This window comes from Equus caballus, chromosome 8, assembly GCF_041296265.1.
Source record: "Equus caballus isolate H_3958 breed thoroughbred chromosome 8, TB-T2T, whole genome shotgun sequence".
Lineage (NCBI taxonomy): Eukaryota > Metazoa > Chordata > Mammalia > Perissodactyla > Equidae > Equus > Equus caballus.
The window spans coordinates 87,408,142-87,427,436 of record NC_091691.1 but is presented as its reverse complement, the minus strand read 5'-3'; the positions used below and the strand labels follow the sequence as shown (position 1 = coordinate 87,427,436).

At 37.7% G+C, this 19,295-nt stretch overlaps 1 protein-coding gene across 25 annotated transcripts in view; it reads right to left on the bottom strand.

Annotated features, from left to right (window-relative positions):
• The window catches only part of ZCCHC2 (zinc finger CCHC-type containing 2), a 58,524-nt gene that overhangs the window by 5,875 nt on the left and 33,354 nt on the right, over positions 1-19,295 (bottom strand). For 9 of the 25 annotated variants that reach the window (XR_011441576.1, XR_011441577.1, XR_011441578.1 and 6 more), the window contains exons 7-13: positions 17,167-17,250; positions 15,584-15,641; positions 13,295-13,430; positions 12,118-12,182; positions 11,639-11,733; positions 6,972-7,115; positions 770-2,263 (exon numbers count right to left, since the gene is read on the bottom strand). Coding sequence is in view for 4 of the 25 variants with exons in the window: in XM_070275807.1 (XP_070131908.1) it covers positions 770-2,263; positions 6,972-7,115; positions 11,639-11,733; positions 12,118-12,182; positions 13,295-13,430; positions 15,584-15,641; positions 17,167-17,250 (2,076 nt within the window). In the remaining 21 variants the exon portion in view is untranslated. The remainder of the gene's footprint in view (positions 1-769; positions 2,264-6,971; positions 7,116-11,638; positions 11,734-12,117; positions 12,183-13,294; positions 13,431-15,583; positions 15,642-17,166; positions 17,251-19,295) is intronic. The other 16 variants (XR_011441581.1, XR_011441582.1, XR_011441583.1 and 13 more) reach the window with 3 other exon arrangements.

The window sequence follows — 19,295 nt, the reverse complement described above, 5'->3', positions numbered from 1 at the left end:
TGCTTTAAGTCCAAACTAAAGGTATCAAACTCAATCTTCCTTTAAAAAATGCCAAGTATATACGCCCAATTCAAGACGTTTTTTCTGAGAGATTTAGCAAAATGACAAAAGCCAAATGCAAGCAAAAGATAACAATTGAGGTCTACACTGAATTTGGTATCTTACGCATTCATACTCATTTATGAGCATTTTCTTGTTTCTAGTGGTATTAATGTTTAAACAGTTCAAATTCCCTTACACCCAAACCAGTGCTTAAATATTTTTGTTCCTGTAAAATGCGACAGCATTTTTTTAAACGTGTGCTGGGAAGGAAAGAGGTGGCATGGGGGAACACGCATGAGGTTGGCTGGTTATGCAGATATACTAAATAAGAACTAAAAATCTTACATGTCAGATGACTACATTACTTCCTATTTTTCAATATTCAAAAATTTTGCTTACTCTATTAAACAGGATTGTAGCTTTAAAAAAAAGTGCTGCAAGCAAGAGATTTGACATTATTTAATGCAAATTCCCATTATACGCCTTAAAAAGTGCCTTATGGTTTATTCCTTAATTGGAAATTGAATTCCTCTGAAATTCCTTGTGCTGTGTGACCTGGGTCTACACTAGGTTTTGCTGTTTGCATCTTATGATTTGTCACCGAAAGCATAGCATCCGTACATGAACAAACAACAGCTCTTTCTCTACGACAGAATCACCGTGATCAATAAGGTGGGGAGAAATGGGCACACTCAAAAACAAGTCCTCGGGGCGCTCTCATGATTACCTTGTTGACTGGCCTCCATGGATGACTGCTTACACTCCTGTGCATAGTGTCCGCTTACACCACAGTTGTAACATGAAACATTCCCATTCTTCTTGGGCCCTGAACTGCTCGTGTTGGCAACAACATTAGGTGCTGGATAGACAGGATAGAATCTCCCAAATCCTGCCATCTGTTGCATGCCATAGTTGGCTTGGCTCCCCATGACTGGGTCATGCACCAGTCCATTTGCGTATGGAGTCTGAGGCAGAAAAAAAGGAAGTTGGTTTCCATTGCTCTGATGTGCTTGGTTGAGGTAGCTGCCATTGCAGATGGATGGCAGAGTGAAGAACGATGGGACTCGGTACATTGGTCCGGGCATTGGATTAGGATAATAGTAACTATTTAGCTGAAGGTTTCCATTGGTCCCACAGCTGCACCTTCGCCCACAAGAACCACAAGGACCTGAGCCCATCTGCTGTGGCGGCAATATTGTCCCATTAGCGTTCGTGTTTCCCACAGCACTGATATAAGATGTGCTGTCACTCTGTGCAGTACTGTGTGTCAAAGCAGGGCTTGGGCTTGGGGCAGGGCCTGGGGTGTGAGTGGGAACTGCAGGAGGAACAGTAGACTGGGCCTGACTGATGCCCGCACCCGCTGACTGGGTAGATGTGGCCGCTGTGCTGAGCACGCTGGAATTCTGGCTGGGTAACACACTGGCAGCAAGGGGAGAGCCTGGCAGGGTGTAGGAAGCTGGTGGCTGTGCAGCTGAGAGGCCAGCTGCTGGAAGAACTACCTTCACATTGGTAGGTTGAGGGACTGTCCCTGTGTTTCCCTCAATCTGAGGCACCATTTGATTTAGTCCTACCACTTGGGATGCAGATTTTGTGATGGGGTCCGTGGTAGCAACAGGAGATCCTGGAAAACTACCTGGGTTATGGACAGGAATAAAGGCAGTGTTTGGTGATCCGATGCTCAGACTCCCAGTTGGCTGTTGTGGGATGTTAACTGTGCAACTCTCAGAAGATCCCTGCGGTGGCGGCAATTTCAGCCTCTGAATTGTCAGATGCAAAGCAGGAGTACTACTATGGGGAAGGAACGTTGAGGGAATAGGTAAAGGGGAAGCCAGTAATTCAAGGTGTTTTTCTGAATCTCCAGTAGAAGCTGTTGGCCCTAGTATTCCAACAGGGGTTGAATTCGTGGACTCCCTTATTGCAGAAATAGCAACAGGACTAGGAACGAGCATCCCTATTGTTTTGCCATCAGCAGATTTGGGTGGTGGAACGACAACTTCAGACTTCTGGGCACCATTGTGCATGACACAGTGTAAAGTTGGCACGAAAGGAATATGCTGATATTTGGGTGAGCTTAAGGGATCTTCCAAAAGGCTTCCGTTGTCATTTCCTAAAGAAGCAATTTGAACATGTGGCTTGACGGTGACAGTCTGGTTGACAGAACCATAACCTGTAAACCTGGTTGTTGATGGATTCCCAGAATCCTCAGAATTGCTGTCTGTGTCTAGGAGAAACAAACATAAATAGATGTTAACACAACTGTAATTCCCATCTTTCTTGATAGAAATAAATTTTAAGTATATCTAAAATGAACTCTGAAGTTTGGAAGTAGAGTAAATGTGTCCCTCAGTTTCCTGCCTGCCAAGACGATTTTTTAAAAATTTTTGGCTCTCTATGGACTTTACTTAAAAAATATGGAGATTCTGGAAAAGGCAAAACTATGGAGACAATAAGAAAGATGAGTAGTTGCCAGGGGTGGGAGTAGGGGGAAGATGAATAGGCAGGACACAGGGGATTTTTAGGGCAGTGAAAATACTCTGTATGCTATGTATGCTATTAGAATGATGGATACATGTCATTATACGTTTGTCCAAAGCCATTGAAGGTGCACCACCAAGACTGAACCCTTAGGTAAACTATGGACTTTGGGTGACAATGATGTGTCAACGTACGTTCATCTTTGATAAAAAATGTACTATTATGGTGGAAGATGTTGATAATGGGGAAGCCTATACACGTGTGGGGACAGGGAGTATATGGAAAATCTCTGTGCATTCTTCTCAATTTTATCATAAGCCTAAACCTGTGCCAAAAAAGTAAAGTCTTAAAAAAAAATCCATAGAGAGAGCACAAAACATAAGGTTAATTTAAGACTGAATGAAGCACATACTGTGAAAAGAATTAGCTATTTTTAACCTTAATAAATTTTAGGCAATTCACTTGATTTATATTCTGTACCGCCAAACCCACGGTCTTCATACTTGTCTTACATAAATGATACAATTTAACAGAGCTCAATCGAAATGGTATTTCACTCAAATCTCTAGAGGTAGGGAAGGGAAGAGAGTTTCATAAAACAAATATGCTACAACACAAGAAGCAGGGCAAATATGAGTCAGCGCACTCCCATATCTCCAAATGCAAAACAGCAAAGTGGCAGATACACAATCGTACTGAATTTGTTTCTATTACTCCATTGCTCTTGTGCTTGTATACAGAAATAACTTCAATCTAGACTTCCCCTGGATCTCCTGACTTTTGGTATAAAGAGGGAAAAAGATAAAATCTAATTCACAATGTTTAAATACCATAAGCCCAGATACTGCAATAACACGTACAAAGACCATTCAATTAAATATTGAGCCTATTTTAACAGCTTTCTGCTCATAAATATAAGCAGAATTGCATTATGTACTTAAAATGTTTCTATTTATTGAGGTAGTAACTAGTTATATTCAGCTAAGATGTTAAAAAAATTTTTTTTAATGATTTTATTATTTTCCTTTTTCTCCCCAAAGCCCCCCGGTACATAGTTGCATATTCTTTGTTGTGGGTCCTTCTAGTTGGGGCATGTGGGACGCTGCCTCAGCATGGTTTGCTGAGCAGTGCCATGTCCGTGCCCAGGATTCGAACCAACGAAATACTGGGCCGCCTGCAGTGGAGAGCGCAAACTTCACCACTCAGCCACGGGACCAGCCCCCAAGATGTTAAAAATTTTTGAAACAGACTGCTAAAAGTAAATCATACTCATCTTCCTGGAGAAAGGTCAAATAGAACCTGCTGAAGTGACACAGACTGTCAACCGCGTTATTAATCCAACTATTATAAAATCTACTAGAAAGAAGAGATTCAATTTATAAGTAAACGGTCGTAGGACAAACTCCTCTTAATAACTGAGGTGTTTCTTGCTAAACTTTGCAAAACAAAAAGTACCCCCAAATTAATAACTTCCTTAAGGCATTATAACTATATCCGTACCATCAGACAAGTACGGAGTCAAACATTTAAGTCCAAAAGAAGCTGTAACACTTCTCAGATAGTCAATTAGATTTCTGTAAATTGGGCTTTGTTTAAATCTTTTTAAGTCATAGCAAATGGCCCCATGATTTAAAATGGTCCCAGATGATTTTCTGAGCATTGTAAGGACTCATCTAGTTATTTAGAAAGAGGTCTCGCCCTTTTTAGTACAGATTTTGAAAAGTATAGTCTCAAAACAAAACTCCATTACGACCAACAAGAACAACAAAGCCATGTACTTTTCAAAGCGACCTTTTTTTCCCTTCTTCCCAGAGCCCCCCAGTCCATAGCTGTATGTTCTAGTTGTTGGTCCTCCCGGTTGTGCTATGCGGGACGCCGCCTCAGCATGGCCTGCTGGGCGGTGCCGTGTCCGTGCCCGGGATCTGAATTGGTGAAATCCCGGGCTGAAGTGGAGCTCGCAAACTGAACCACTTGGCCACGGGGGTGGCCCCTCAAAGCAACTTTTTTATGTACTCAAAATTCTAAAAATAATCAAAGCTTTTTATCACTGTGGCTATTTTTCCCCCTGCTGGTTTGAGAGAGCCCTAAATGATTTTTCATTTAGTCACCTAATAACTGAGCCTATCTGAATAAGGGCAAGTTCCTCCACACAGACCCACCAACTCACCCTATCTAATGACAGGAAAGGGATGCTGCAAGGCAACCAAGCGTACAGACGGACTCAACAATTTTGACAAAGAGGCCAAATCTGTACTGTTAGATTAAGAGCCACAGGAGTATTTGTATGGCCTGCAAAATCAAGTACAACATGTGAAATGAAACATACTAAAAGCTTGTCTATTCTGGGTAAGGGATAAAAATTCTCTCATTTAACCTTCATAACAACTCTGAGAGATTACTTTCATCTTTTTTTTTTTCATGAGGAAACTGTGGATCAGAAGTGCAATGTATTAGTAGAACTAGTGGGAGAGCTTTAAACCCATGCTTATTCATGCTGCATTTGGTATGACTTCAAAGTCACTGAAAAGTACCAGTTGGCGTTAACTGCACGTGGTGCAGCAGCACTAGTGCCACAGCTCCCTAAGATGTGACCCGACACTGAAACACAGAAGCTAAGGGCTCAGAGAGCTGTGGCTGCCTGGGAAGAAGCCACATGTGGCTGAAATACTGTGGTCTAAGGATCTCTAAAGATCTTTAGGTGGTTCAAGAGAAATTATTTAATACTGCACACCAGGATGGGTATACTTTACAAACAAGATGTTACCAGTCAGATGCCGCCATCATGTGTAAAGAACGACATCCTCATTCAACACATACATTTTTGAGGTCTCACTTCCAGAATGGCAGAGTAAGGACTTCTGATACTCTACTTCTCCAGAAAAGCAACAAGAATCCTGGCAAAAACTGTCGAAATCAACCTTTCCAGAACCCTGAAAATTAACTCAAGGCTTGCAGAAATCTGAGGAGGGTTTATTCAAGAAAAATAGCTGAGGGGCTGGCTCCGTGGCCAAGTGGTTCAGTTCGCGTGCTCCACCGTGGTGGCCCAGGGTTCGGATTCTGGGAGCGGACATGGCACCGCTCATCAGGGCACGTTGAGACGGCGTCCACCATCCCACAACTAGAAGGACCTGCAATTAAGATATACAACTGTGTATGGGGGTGGGGGGTCTGGGGAGATAAAGCAGAAAAAGAGAAAAAAAAAAAAAGATTGGCAACAGTTGTTAGCCCAGGTGCCAATCTAAAAAAAAAAAAAACAACCAAATTTCAAAAAAAAAAAGAAAGAAAAATAGCTGAATCCCTTAAGAATGGGAGCATTGTGGCACTGTCATCTTGCTCTAATTCCATTTCACTTTCTCCAGCTCTGAAGTAGCCTTGTAAACCAACAGTCTTGCAACTATATTAGCTATGCATACTAGCAGCCTAGCAACCACTAGAAGAAACACAGGGTTGAAGCTCTCTAAAACCCCATCCCCAAAGAACTTATCGCTATTTGACTGACAGCTTGAGCTCACTCTGTGTTAACAGCTGCTTACCCACATTCATTTGTGACAATCAATCAGAGGCAACTGTTTAACAATGTGGCTGCCTGAGGCAGCATTGCCAGCTGGGGCTAACCAAAGAGGCTGACCAAAAAACTTAAAAGGAAAAACTGGGGTGTAAGATGTCCACAGGGAGCTTTGAAAAGCTTCAATATATTCCTGGGAATCTAGAAAGCCATGCTTATGTCTAGGGCTGTATGTATGCCCAGGAAATATCTGAGAAGGCCCTAAATGCTCACTTCTGGCTAACTGTGAGCCTCTGTTTAAGGAGGAACTGAAGACCTACTACATACAGAAAACAAATAGCAAAATGGCAGATATAAATCCTACCTTATCAGTAATTACAGTAAATTTAAATGAATTAAACTCCAATAAAATGGTAGAGAGGGGCAGAATGGCTAGAAAATCATAATCCAACTATATGCTATCTTTAAGAGAGACAGTTTAGATTCAAAGACACCAAGAGGTTTAAAGTTACCCTGCAAACAACACCTAAAAGAGACTAGAATGGCTACATCAGTATCAGATAAAATAGACTTTAAGACAAAAATTGTGCCTAGAGACAAAGAATGATATTTCATAATGATAAAAGGGTCAACCCATCAGGAAAATATAAAAATTATAAATATATGTGCAGCTAACAACGTACAAACTTTCAGTCTTTCTACAGGAACTCTACATTGTGTTATGCTTATCTTCTTTCTATTTAATTTCATATGCAGTGAAATAAGCTTTAAAAAAATCAACATTGCTAGGAACTGCTAAGTCAACAGTTATTATAAGACACCCTTTACAGCAATTAAATTTAAAATCAATAATGACATTTATAGGAACAAAATTACTTATGTTTGACTGACTTTAAGAGAAAATACACTTTTCCCTGTGCTACCCCCACATCCCCGCCAAAGAGCAAACCTCTGTCTTTTTCTTCTTCACTTTCAAAACTTTCTCTTCCATCATGTCGTGGGCTAGATGGAGAACTGTAACTCTCTGAAGATGTTTCTCCACATGTGTCATGTCCAGATCCAATGTCCAAATTCACATCTAAAAATAACAATTCTATTTTTAAAAAATCATGTTAAATAGTTAATTTCTGAACTGAACCATTAGAAATTAGTTACAGCTGCAAATTTTTTTTTCAGTTTTCCTACAATCACCTAAAAAGCTGGTTCTTGACCTAGGTAAAAATTATTAAATCACAATTTTAATTGAAAATAATTGATAAATACATTCTTATAACAAAAAGCACAAGAACAAGTCAATCTTATTGACTTCAAAAAAAATCAGAGTTTAAGGTTCTTTGTAGGGTCTGTCCAATAATAGCACATTCAGCCACTTTCTAAGTCTAGATATTTTAATTCCTCAGAAAAGTCACTGGAATTGGAAAATTCGTTGGAAAATTCATTCTTTAAAAGAACTCAAGAATAGAACTGCCAAAAATGCCTATTCAGTTAAAATTACTACATCTGAGTATTTAAAAAGAGTAAAATACTTTCTATCTAGTAGAGTAGCCCCTTGAGTCCTGCCCAGAAGCCAAGCAGACAGTGAGGAGGGCTTGGGGGTAAAGTGCAGAATCTGTCATGATGGAGCAGCTACATCTGTTCTGAGCCAAAGGAGAGATTATTGGCACATCTAGGTATTGGACATTCCTGCACTGGTCCAAACTTAGGAAACTGTCTTATTCATTTCTGTAAACCCCATAGCCAGCATAGCTTCTGCCTTGAAGCAAGCATTCAACACATGTTTAATGTATAAATCCTCATATAAGGGACTCCAGAAGGATCTTAAGAACTATATATATGAGGGAATCATTTCCACAGCAGCCTGGTAGAACCAATAAAAGGTAATAACTACTAATCACTTGGACAAAATATGTGTTAGAGAAAATACATGATTTGTGTAATGAGCAAGTTAGTTCACCAATCTGTCTTTTGGGGGGGGGGGGCGGGGGGTGGTGAGGAAGACTGACCCTGAACTAACATCTGTGCCAATCTTCCTCTATTTTGTATGTGGGATGCTGCCCACATACATGGCTTGATGAGCAGTGTGTAGGTCTGCATCTGGGATCTGAACTCATGAAGCGCAGGCCGCTGAAGCACAGCGCATGAACTTAACCATGACACCACAGGGCTGGCCCCCTGACTAATCTGTCTTTTGAAGGGAGTGAATTTGTAAGAGTGTTAAGATTGTTAAAGATGACCTACTCAAATGGTGGATGAATACCGAAGAAGAATAAAGTCATTAAGAATGCAGATGTTGCTAATTCCTTTTGGGTGACAAACTGCCAAGGGAAAACTGCACAGTCTCATGAAACTATAAGAAAAGTGGCAGAGTTACTTGGGCAAGTAACAATTTTAGAGAAAAGTAATCTGGAATATACTTATACATAATATTAGGCTCTAAATTACCAATCACGACATGACTAAGGAAAGGGATGCAAGTCAACACTAGTGGCTATCTGAAGACAGTCTAATGTGCCATAGTGGCCAAACAACCTGGCATAAAACTGTGACACATATAGAAATAATGCATATAAATATTTCAACCAGCATATAACAAAACGAGTAATTCAAAGATTAAGAAAATCAAACATTCAATATGATAGTCTCAAACCAGAAATAATGGGCTAAAAAGTAACTACTGGCTAGAGTGAGCCAAGATCTGCTTGCACACTGGAGTGGAGTCTTTGAAACTTCAAAGAGTAAGTTTCAGAATATGTTGAAAAAAAAAACAAACCAGCTATTTCTCAAAATGACATAATTTATAAAATGATTTTTAGATTAGCTAATAAATATTCTAATCACCAAATTGTCATATATTAATTTGCATTTTTCAAAGAACTAAATACATAAATCTAAAATTATACTAAACATAATTTTCTCTTTGTGATGATCCAGAAGGTGCTTCAGAATTGTGTAGGGTCTTTGGAATTTTTATAATCAGAAATTATGTGATCCTCTGGAGTCAGAAGGTATAAAGGTGAGGATCAAGCAACTATGCCAAAGGATACTCCAGAAACTGCCCTTTTAAATAGAAATATAAACTTTTTAATTCAGGTCTAAAAGGGTAAGAAGTCACGCATGTCAAAAACTTTTAACATTAGCCACTATTCTAACAATAAAAATCCTGGTTACTAGTATTTATGAACAAACCGAAGTTAGTTAGACTTAAGAATCATTTAAATACACCAGATGACAAAACCACAATGGGTTATTAAAGGAAGCTGGAGATTTTTAAATCACTGTAATCTTCGAACAGAAATTGAGAGGTCAACCACCTCATTCCCCTAAATTTTCTGGTGCCACAATCAGAGACAGAAGACTGGGGTGGAAAAAACATGGGTGAGACGCTGGAACAGAGTTTTTAATGATGCAGATGAGGTAATGCATCCATTTCTTTATTAGAGAGATTTAAAGTTTGAGGTTTTAAAAGCAAATACACTGCAAAGAATACAGATGACAAACAGCACTGACTGTTTTCTAGAAAGAGACAACATGGATGGAGGCAGTGAGTTATTTATTTTGTTCCCTTTTGTACCTTCAGAATTATGAACTATATAAATATATTATTACTCAAAATACAAGTTAAAATTTAAAATTAAAAATAAATAATACTTATCTTAAACTAGAATGAGTTAAAGATCCAGACAACCTATGAATCAGAGGATCCAATATTTTCAGCTTCAATATAGTATCTGTATTTTATGATATGTACGATTATTCCATTAAAAAAATTCTCAAATATATGTTGAGTTTACTGAATGCTTAAAGCTAATTCTAATTCCTTCAAATATATTTTAAAGGGAAATTAATAAAGGGTTTTTTTTTTTAAGTTGAAGTTGGAAAACAGTTGAGCTACATTTGACATGACATGAACAAAACAAGTTGTACAACGTACATTTTATTTATAGCCATACTCTATAAATATAAACTGGTGATACAGATAGAGGAGAAAACAGACTGAACAAGGTTTACCTTAATCAAAAATCCTGAGGTTGTACTTTCATAATATTTGAAAATAGAGAGATAAAAGAATTGGTGCTTGAGATGTTACTAAAAAGTTCTTAATAACCTACACAGAGTATGTTTTCTTCTAACTTACTGAACACCTATGGGCTCAGGACCAGCCAAGCGCTTTTCATACGTTACCCCACATAATTCTTACAATCTGGTGAGATACGTATTATTCCTGTCTTACAAATGAGAAACTAAGGCTTTAGACAGGCCACGTATCTAAGAAACTGGTAGAGAACGAGATTCAACCCACTCCTGTCTGAGATCAAACTCCATGCACTTCTCCTCTGAAAATATGAAGGTAAAAGGGGAAGAACTGTTGTAAACTTATTTGGTGAGCAATAGATCCCAAATTATGTGAGAGACAAGAGACAGAGTGATCTTGTGAGAGTGGTATATATTTGACAGGAATTTTAACATGAGAATGACCTAATTCAGCATGTGCTTTAGAAGACAAATAAGGTGGCGGTGTAGGAAGTGAACGAGAAGGAGAAAAGAACAGAGACAGGGAGACCTGGTGGAAGCTAGTTTCAATCATCTACAACAGAGAGCTTTTATCTTCCTATTTTAGCTTTTTCCTCCTTCTTTTGGCGGTCATCACCACAGGAAAACCTCAAAGACAGTAAAATATACTCAAAGAATATCAGTTTTTTCCACGTCATTTTTTCCCCTAAAGACAGCTCAGCTGATTCAATGAGTGGGCCAGATGATTTCACAGTCAATATTCAATTTCTCTAAACAAATACACAGTTTAAAAACACACTCCATTAAAAAAATATATTCCGGGTATGTTGCATCACAACTGAATGTACTAATATTTGAATAAAGTTTAAATTAAAAAAAATCCTTATTTGTGGGATCAATCCAGTCAACAAATGTGTTAGGTACGCACATGGATAAAACATTCCCCTAGAGGTCTGTGGGCTTTTATTCTTTTTTTATCTTTACTATTAATAGTAAAGGTAAACATAACATAAAAGTTATCAATGAACCAGCAGAAGGAACAATTCTCAGTCAAACGAACACAAAATCTTTCACCAAAAAATAAAGGGACCTTAAAACAATGATGGGTAGATGGAAACCACACAAATCTAGTGCAACAAAAATCTGAGTGTCTGAATTCCTTTAAAGCCTCATAAAATTTCACAAAGACCAGTCATTAAAACACAAAAAAGTCAACAAGATTCTAAAAAATGCCTTTACACAAGAATAGGTATAGGCTTCCATGAGCGTGGAAAAGCTCCTCCAGGTCCTCTAGACCTGTGCTCTGGAGTAGGGTCTGGCTTTGGAAGGAAATCAGTGAGGAGACTGCTGCTGCCAGAGGAAGGAAAAGGTGGGTGTGGGTAAGCGTAACTGTCCAAGGAAATGTCTACCTTCCACGGCTAAATTCTATTTCCTCCATTAACTTCATTAATACTTCAGAACTGTTTAACTCAGAAATTGCTATTCACAGCAATGGAGGACAAAAGTATAATATCAGGATTTGACACAACAGCTCAATACCCACTATAATAGCTATCATGCTGAATATATTTAAGTGATGAGCATTTGAAAGGAAACCTTTCTTACCTTTTACAGAACCGCCATGGGCATGCTGAGGAGTGGGGAGTCTAATCCCATTTATTCTACTACTCAATCTGTTGTCAGTTTTCTTAATTTTCTCCCTAAACCAAAAGTATACATGTTACCAACATTTTTTATAAGGTTTTCTAGAGAACATCTTAAGTACAATATAACTAAAATTCCCTTCATAATTTTTCTATAAATTTTTTTAGTAAAGTATAATCAAAATGCAAGATTCACATTTTAGTGTACAGTTCTGAAAGTTTTGCCCCTCCAAACTGAGTATTTGACAATAGCTTTACTTTCATCACCTATATATGTTGCTTATTTTGAACTGAAAGAATAAAGCTCTAAAGTAAAAATATGAAGAAAACTAATAGGAAAAGACTATTTATACTACACAAACTAAACATGCCCATAATCAAATGCTTCATGTTATCTTTTCTTACAAATTTCTATTACTGGCAACATTAAATTGAACCTACTTTTCTATTTGTGGCTTTCCTTTCTTCTTATTTATTGAAGATAAGCTTCGTTTTTCAGTTGACTGCTAGTGGAAAGAATCAAAAGAAATCAAACAGACAAAGCTGAACCACAGGCATACAGGTATCCTCTTATTCTGATAACACACATTAAAATGACACATTCCTAGTTGTATATTCTCACAAATTTTTATTTCCAACCTATTTTTTGAAGTTATCTACCTGAACCACTAAAATTTGCATATTCCTGACAAATACTTAATATTAATCATGAGAAAAATATCTATTTTGTATTTTGCTTTAAAAATGGGCCTGCATTCTTTCTTCTGACCACAAAATCAGATGCAATCATGTAACTGGCATTACAGGTTTGCTAGTATCCTCTTCAAGTTCAGGTTGGTAACAGTGCAATACACACTTGTGTAACTCTAAGAAGAAAAGGTGTAGACATTGAAGGAGAGAGAGAAAATATAATCAGATAGACTGAAAACAGGCCATTAAGTAAGTATGACTAAGATAACACACAATTTCTTAGAATATGCTTCAATGCTTTTGTTCATCAAAACACGCTGCAGTAAAGGTTAACATCTGGATCAGAGTGTGGGCCAGAAATAAAAATCAGGTGAACAAATCCATTTTTTAGACAGAAGGTTTTCTCCGCAGCTGCACCAGCATGTACTCCCCCGGTGTCTGTCATGCCATATAACCTGAACACACTTAGAGCATTGTGCTCTCTGATCACACCAACTTCTAAGAAAGCAAATACTTCCTAATTACATTCAGGAGTGCCAGTAAATTGGCCCAACTATTCATGACAGAAGGTCACCTTCAAAACTCACATCACCAATAGCAAGACAATGATTGAAATATAAATAATTATTTCAAAAGCAAAACATTTAGTACAACAATTTAATGTATCCCTGGTTAGAATCAACATTTTAGGCCTCATATTAAAACATAGTAAGTTTCTGAGCATAAAAGTAATCTAAACGTATTTTTTCAGGTCTCAGAAGAGCTGAGATCATATATAACAACTGAGTTTAAAGTCTAACACTTACACATTCTTTCATTTCTTCTTACCAGCTACCCTATCTGACATCATAATGCTTACAAAAGTCGACGCTGACAGAGCAGCAGCACTTCAACCACACGGCAGGAAGACGAACAAAACCCCAGGTACCTGGTCAGCCACAGCCACACAGTGCTCCGGGTGCTGGACGGCAGCGCAGCTCTGCTTCCTCCAGTCCATGACTCCATTCTGCTCAGGATATTGCATGGTGAGCCCATCCAATGGAGAACAACTCGTACCAGTAGTGCTATCAAAAGAAAAGTTTATATAAGTACGAAAATTTGTCCTCAATAATCTAACCTACTGTACCACATAGTGAAGAAATTATAGTAACCCTTTCTTCAGTACATTAGTTTTTTTATATAATGCCTAGTGATAGCTCTAAGGAAAAAAAAGTATACTATGAGAATAAACCAGTACACAGCTATCATATCTATTTATTAATACCTGTCTCTCAGGAGATTAATAACAAATGCACATTCTGTCTTCAGACTCCATGCTATGATCACTTCTCGGCCTTTTGGCTAAGATCAAGTGTATACTCCATGCTATGGTCACATTGTACCATATACAGTAGGGGTATCACCTTGATCTTGAAAGAGTTGCTAAGTACTGAGTCTATCTCAGGTAGGTGAAGAGACAGGATAATGTGACTGAAAACCAAAAGAAACAGACAACAGACACAGACCCAAAGAGAATCCAGAAGGTGAAGTTACAGGACATGGACTTTAAAAAATAACAGTACTTAAGAGGGTCACTCACTACAAGATTGAGAATTTGGGAAGAGGACTGGAAAATATAAAAAAAGAACCAAATGTAAATTCTGGAATTGGAAAATAAACTAAAATTAAGAACTCAATGGATGGAAAACAGATGAAAAAGATCAGTGAGGAGGAAATTTGGTCAGAAGAAAATCGTCAGATTGGCGCACCAAGAGGAAAAAAAACATAGAATATGCAAAAAAATTTAAGAGACATGTGGGACATGGTGAAAACTCTAACATATAAGTACTCAGGAGTCTCAGCAGAGGAAGCGAGAGAATAGGGCAGAAGCGATATCTGAACAGATGATAACTTAAGACTTCTTTGAAATGAAAAGGTATCAAGCTTCAGACTCAAAAAGCAGAATACATTCAAAGAAAGCTACAAACATATCACAGGAAAACTGCTGAAAACGAGACAAGGAGAAAAATCTTAAAAAGCAATCAGAGGGAACGGCACATTAACTTCAAAAGAGCAATGGTAAGATTGAAACAATGGATGCCAGCTGTCTTAAGTTTGAGTTCTCCCTAAAAGCAGAATCTGGGATGACACAGTTGATTTGGGAGGTGATCCCAGGAAGCAGGAGCAAGGAGTGGGGAGACTGGAACAGGAAAGGACAAACGAATGTGGGGGTCCCTTAATGAGGCTGCCACTACAAGCAAGAGAGGCTCAAATCAGCAGAGACCTTCCAGAATTATCTACCCAGTGGACAGGAAGCTGGAGCTCCTCCACAAGTTGAGAGCTGACTCCAGGCAAATTAAATCTCTTGCACTTCTGGACTGTGCTTGTTCAAGGGCCAAGCATGCCCTAGAGAATGAGTAAGGGCCCTCAGGCAGAAGGTGGAAAGGGTTCTGGCATACGCTTGCAGTAGGACAGCACTAACATGAGAAGTGCCAGCAATCACACAAATTTTATGTGATTTGCAGCAGATATCAAAGGCGGGCTGACAGGAGATGATACAAGAGACCAAAGGCATTAGAGCAGAAGACGATGAAACTATAGTTTCAAAGTGCTAACAGAAAATAACTGCCAACCTAGAATTCCATACCCAGCAAAAATATCTTTCAAAAGTGAAGGCAAATTAACATTTTTTTAGATAAAAAAATGAATTCATCATTGGCAGATACGACTACAGGAAGTATTCTTCAGTTAAAGGAAATGATCATAGGTGGATGCTTATAAACACCGGAGGGAATGAAGAGCAATAGAATGATAAAACCTAAACGATTAGTGAAAAAAGGTTTGAAATACACAGAGAATTAAAACACAACAGCTACAGTCTGTAAGTCAGGAGGAGATAAATGAAATTACAGCAATCGACAGTCCTCACATGGTTTAAGGAGTGGAACAATCAATATCAGAACTTCATAAATTGAAGATGTGTAATATAATCTCTAAGGAAACCACTAGAAGAGTCAAGAAACAATGTATAACTATCAAGCCGAACTGAAGAGAAAAATAATGAAAAACCACCCAAACAAAAGAAACGAGTGAAAAGGAAACACAGGAAAAGTGCGACAAGGAATAAATAAATAGTAAAATGATAGGATTATAGTCAAATATATCAGTAATTAAATTAAATGTGACAGTGATTTAAAAATACACAAAGACATTTATGTTTTAGGAATTAGATACCTACTTTACAATGGGACTTTTCCCAGTATGTTTCTTGTGGATTATGGTGTGTTGTAACACATCTAGAGTAGAGAGAAAAACAATTTATTATACAAAATGCTTCTGGAAAAATCCAAAAGAATGATGCTACTAATTTACGTCACTATGACAGTGTCGACAGACCGTGTAGACCACTTCTAAGCATTTTTCAATACAGAAAATTCCTTAAAGAAGCAATTTTTCAGGGATACAATAAAAGACTGAATTTCCTTAATATTTAAGGAAATATTCTCTCAAATGTGTTCCACCTAATAGCAAATTGATTTTGCCCAAAACTATGAAAGTCTAATATAAGCATGCCACCACAAACTATAACATTTCATTTTGGGCTCTTTTTTTAACCAGTGAAAAAACAGAGTGTCTCAAATATTCAAAAAACACATATCTATTACTATAACCAACACCAACGTATCCACCTCTCAGATATCACTATATTTGCCTCCTTTTTTTTAAGAAACACAATTTATCACAGAAACAAGTGACAGCCTTCCTCCATTCCATTCAACTCCTTCCCTTTACAGAGGTTAATTACTCAAAATATTCTAGTGCATGTTTTTATTTTAACTACCTTGGTGCTGCATGTTTGAATATACGATAAATATCTTTCATTTTAACTGCCACCTAACACGACTATGCCACAATTTACTTATAACTTTATTAACATTTAAAACATTCAGGTAAAATACCCAGGTATTTGCTATTTCACAGAATGCTGCCAAGAGCACCTGATCCCTGAGCACACTGATGATGATTTTCATAGAAGCAGAACTGCTGGGCAGCGGCTTAAAATTCGTCACCTCCAATTCACCACAGTGTCCAATTTCTGTCCATAATAGTTGTACCAATTTATACTCCCATCAGCAGTGGATGAGAGTTCCCATCACTTCATATCCTTGAAAATGTTTTGCCAATCTGAGGAGTGTGAAATAAAACCTCATTGTTTTTAATATGCATTCTCTGGATTACTTGTGAAGCTGAACATGTTTAAAGGCCATTCAAGTTTCTTCTTTTATGAACTACCTACCTTTTGCCCATATTACCATCAGACTGATTTTCTCATTGATTTTTAGGAGAATCTTTCTATCGTTTGAATATAGTACTTATCTGTAAATATCCTGCAAATGTCTTCTAATTGTCTGGTTTCTTGTCACATGTAAGTTCTAATTTAGATTGGCAAGATCTCCACCATGGTCACGCTTTGCCTTGTCAAGAAGGCCTTATCTTCCCGGATTATTAACATTTAGAAGTTTAAATTTTACAGTTTATATATTACATTAAGTTTTATTACATGTAAGTTGTAATTCACTTGAAATTTTTGTCCATGATGTAAGTAAGATCTAATTATATAATATTTTTTTGATTGGGGAGCTGGCCAACACCATTTACTGAATAGTCTCTTTTCTCTCCAATTATTTGTAATGCCACCCATCACATTCCAACTTCCCATATGTCTGTTTCTCAGCTCCTTAATCTGCTCCAGTGGTCTGTTTACCTGTCCCTGTGCCAGTTATCAGGCAGAATGATTTATTCTGGTGAATCAACATTTACCTTCTTCTTGACTTGAAGCTTCTGAAGTGTCTTCTTTTAAGTGTTCTAATATCTTAGAAGTTTTCAGAGAGGATTGTAAGTTACCTGCAAGAAGTATTCAACACCATTAACTTTCTAGGAAAACTACAACAGAGACAAAGAAAACAACCGTAAAGCTTACTTTCCCCCCAAGGCAGATGAGAGTGGAGGGTTAGTGGTAAAGAGAACATTTCCACTAGTTAGGACCTTTAAGAAAGCAAGATGACACAGCACTGAAAGCTGGACTCAGACTGGGGACCCAGAATCATGGAGCCAGCTCTTCCTGTAGGAACCAGGGGACTAGCACAAATTTCTTCATATCTGTCAGTGCCATGTGCTCAAGTGCAAAATGAGGAGACGGATTTAGATTGGTGCTTCTCAAACATCTGTGGTAAGGTTTTTTTTCTTACTTAAATTTCCAATCTGTTGTGAACAGTTACCTTTGTAAAATACAATAATAATGTTGCGGCAATGTCAAATCGCTACAAAAGTCTCTCCACATCTATTCTCAGTTTCTGTTCCTCTATTGCAAACCAGTAACAAGCAATTTGTGGACGAGCACTGACTCACAGACACATTCTGATAGCACTGTATTACTTCTCCATTAAAATACAGACCAGTGAGAATCAGAGTTCAACATTTTAAGTCATTTAGAAGTTGAATATTTGTTTTCTCAGTTGTCAGGATATGTGAATGTTGCTCTCTATCCCAGGGGGAAAAGAGGTAGAGCTGTCATTTTTTCAAAACAGTAAGTGCAAATGAACTTTGACAACGTGTTCTTTGTTGAAACAACTTGGACACGTGTGAACATTATCCTGACCAGATTTTCTACAATTTCAAAACATGTACTTTAATATATTATTTTAATTTCAGAACAATTTGATATCTTAAAACAAAATCTACCAGCCTTTTTGGCATTGCTCACTTAATTTAAATACTGCCAAACTCTCAAGATGAGTTTACTATTATTCATTTATGTACTACTTACTTCGGTGAGTTTTCCTGAGCAGTCTGTTAATCTGAATGAGAAGTTTAACTTTGTGCTTCAATGCCTTTTTAGAATTAAAGAGATGCTATTTATAGATCTTCATTAAAAAGTAATTACACTTGGTTCAAGCAGTTAGGACTGGTTGTTAAATCTATACAGCTCTAGAATGATCAGTATTCTCTTTAAAAACAGCTACTGCCACTATTCAGACATAAATTTAACCCTGGAGTTATTCATCTTGTCTTAGTCAACTCATGAAGAGTCATAAATTTTAACTGCTACTTAGCCATTTAAAACATTTAAGGCATATATACATATACAATTAGAGAAACTTTAAAAGTTAACCTATATGTCATAATATCCAATCATATTTTTTTCCCTTTTTTTCACATCTTGACTTGAGAAAATATGCATTTTCTTTCCCCTTTAGGTACAGGAAAACACAACTTTGTTGAAAGCAGAAGGATTTAAAAGACAAAAAAATACATAGCTGTTTGCCATAGTGGCTGTACTTAAAGTTAGCAGAAATTCTCCTAAAGCATACATATTTTGTTACTGGCAAAATATTTGCTAAAAAAGGCAGCTGAGATAGCTGTGCATACAACTAAACATAAGGCAGATTATGATCAGTGAGAGCAAAACTGAACTACAGGAACATAATACAAAACTGAGAAACCTTCATGAAAGAGGTGAGGTTCCAAGTGAGTCTTACACAGATGTGATTTTAACAGGTTGTGACAAAAGGAAGGATATTTAAGTATGGGTACAGAATGAGCTGAGACACTGGGACAGGAAATGGCAGGGTGTCCTGAGTGAATGCTGAGCCTGAGGGATGAGAAATGAGGCCCAAGTACGCTCCTGACAGGACTTAAATTTCATACCAAACATTTAAGGTTTTGAATAGAGAATTAACCATCAAATTGATCTCTGAGATAATCCTGGGACAGGTCAAAGTACAGTGAGAAACCAGAATCTGAGAAAAGAGGCTTTGCATGGTCTATGCATGACAGAAAGGCCTAACAAACAACAAGCTGATTGCTAAGGAGGGGTAAAAAGGAAGCTGCCCTTTGTCTATCATGGTTCGGCCTTTAAATGACTGAATGCAAAGAGGAAAAGTGAGAAG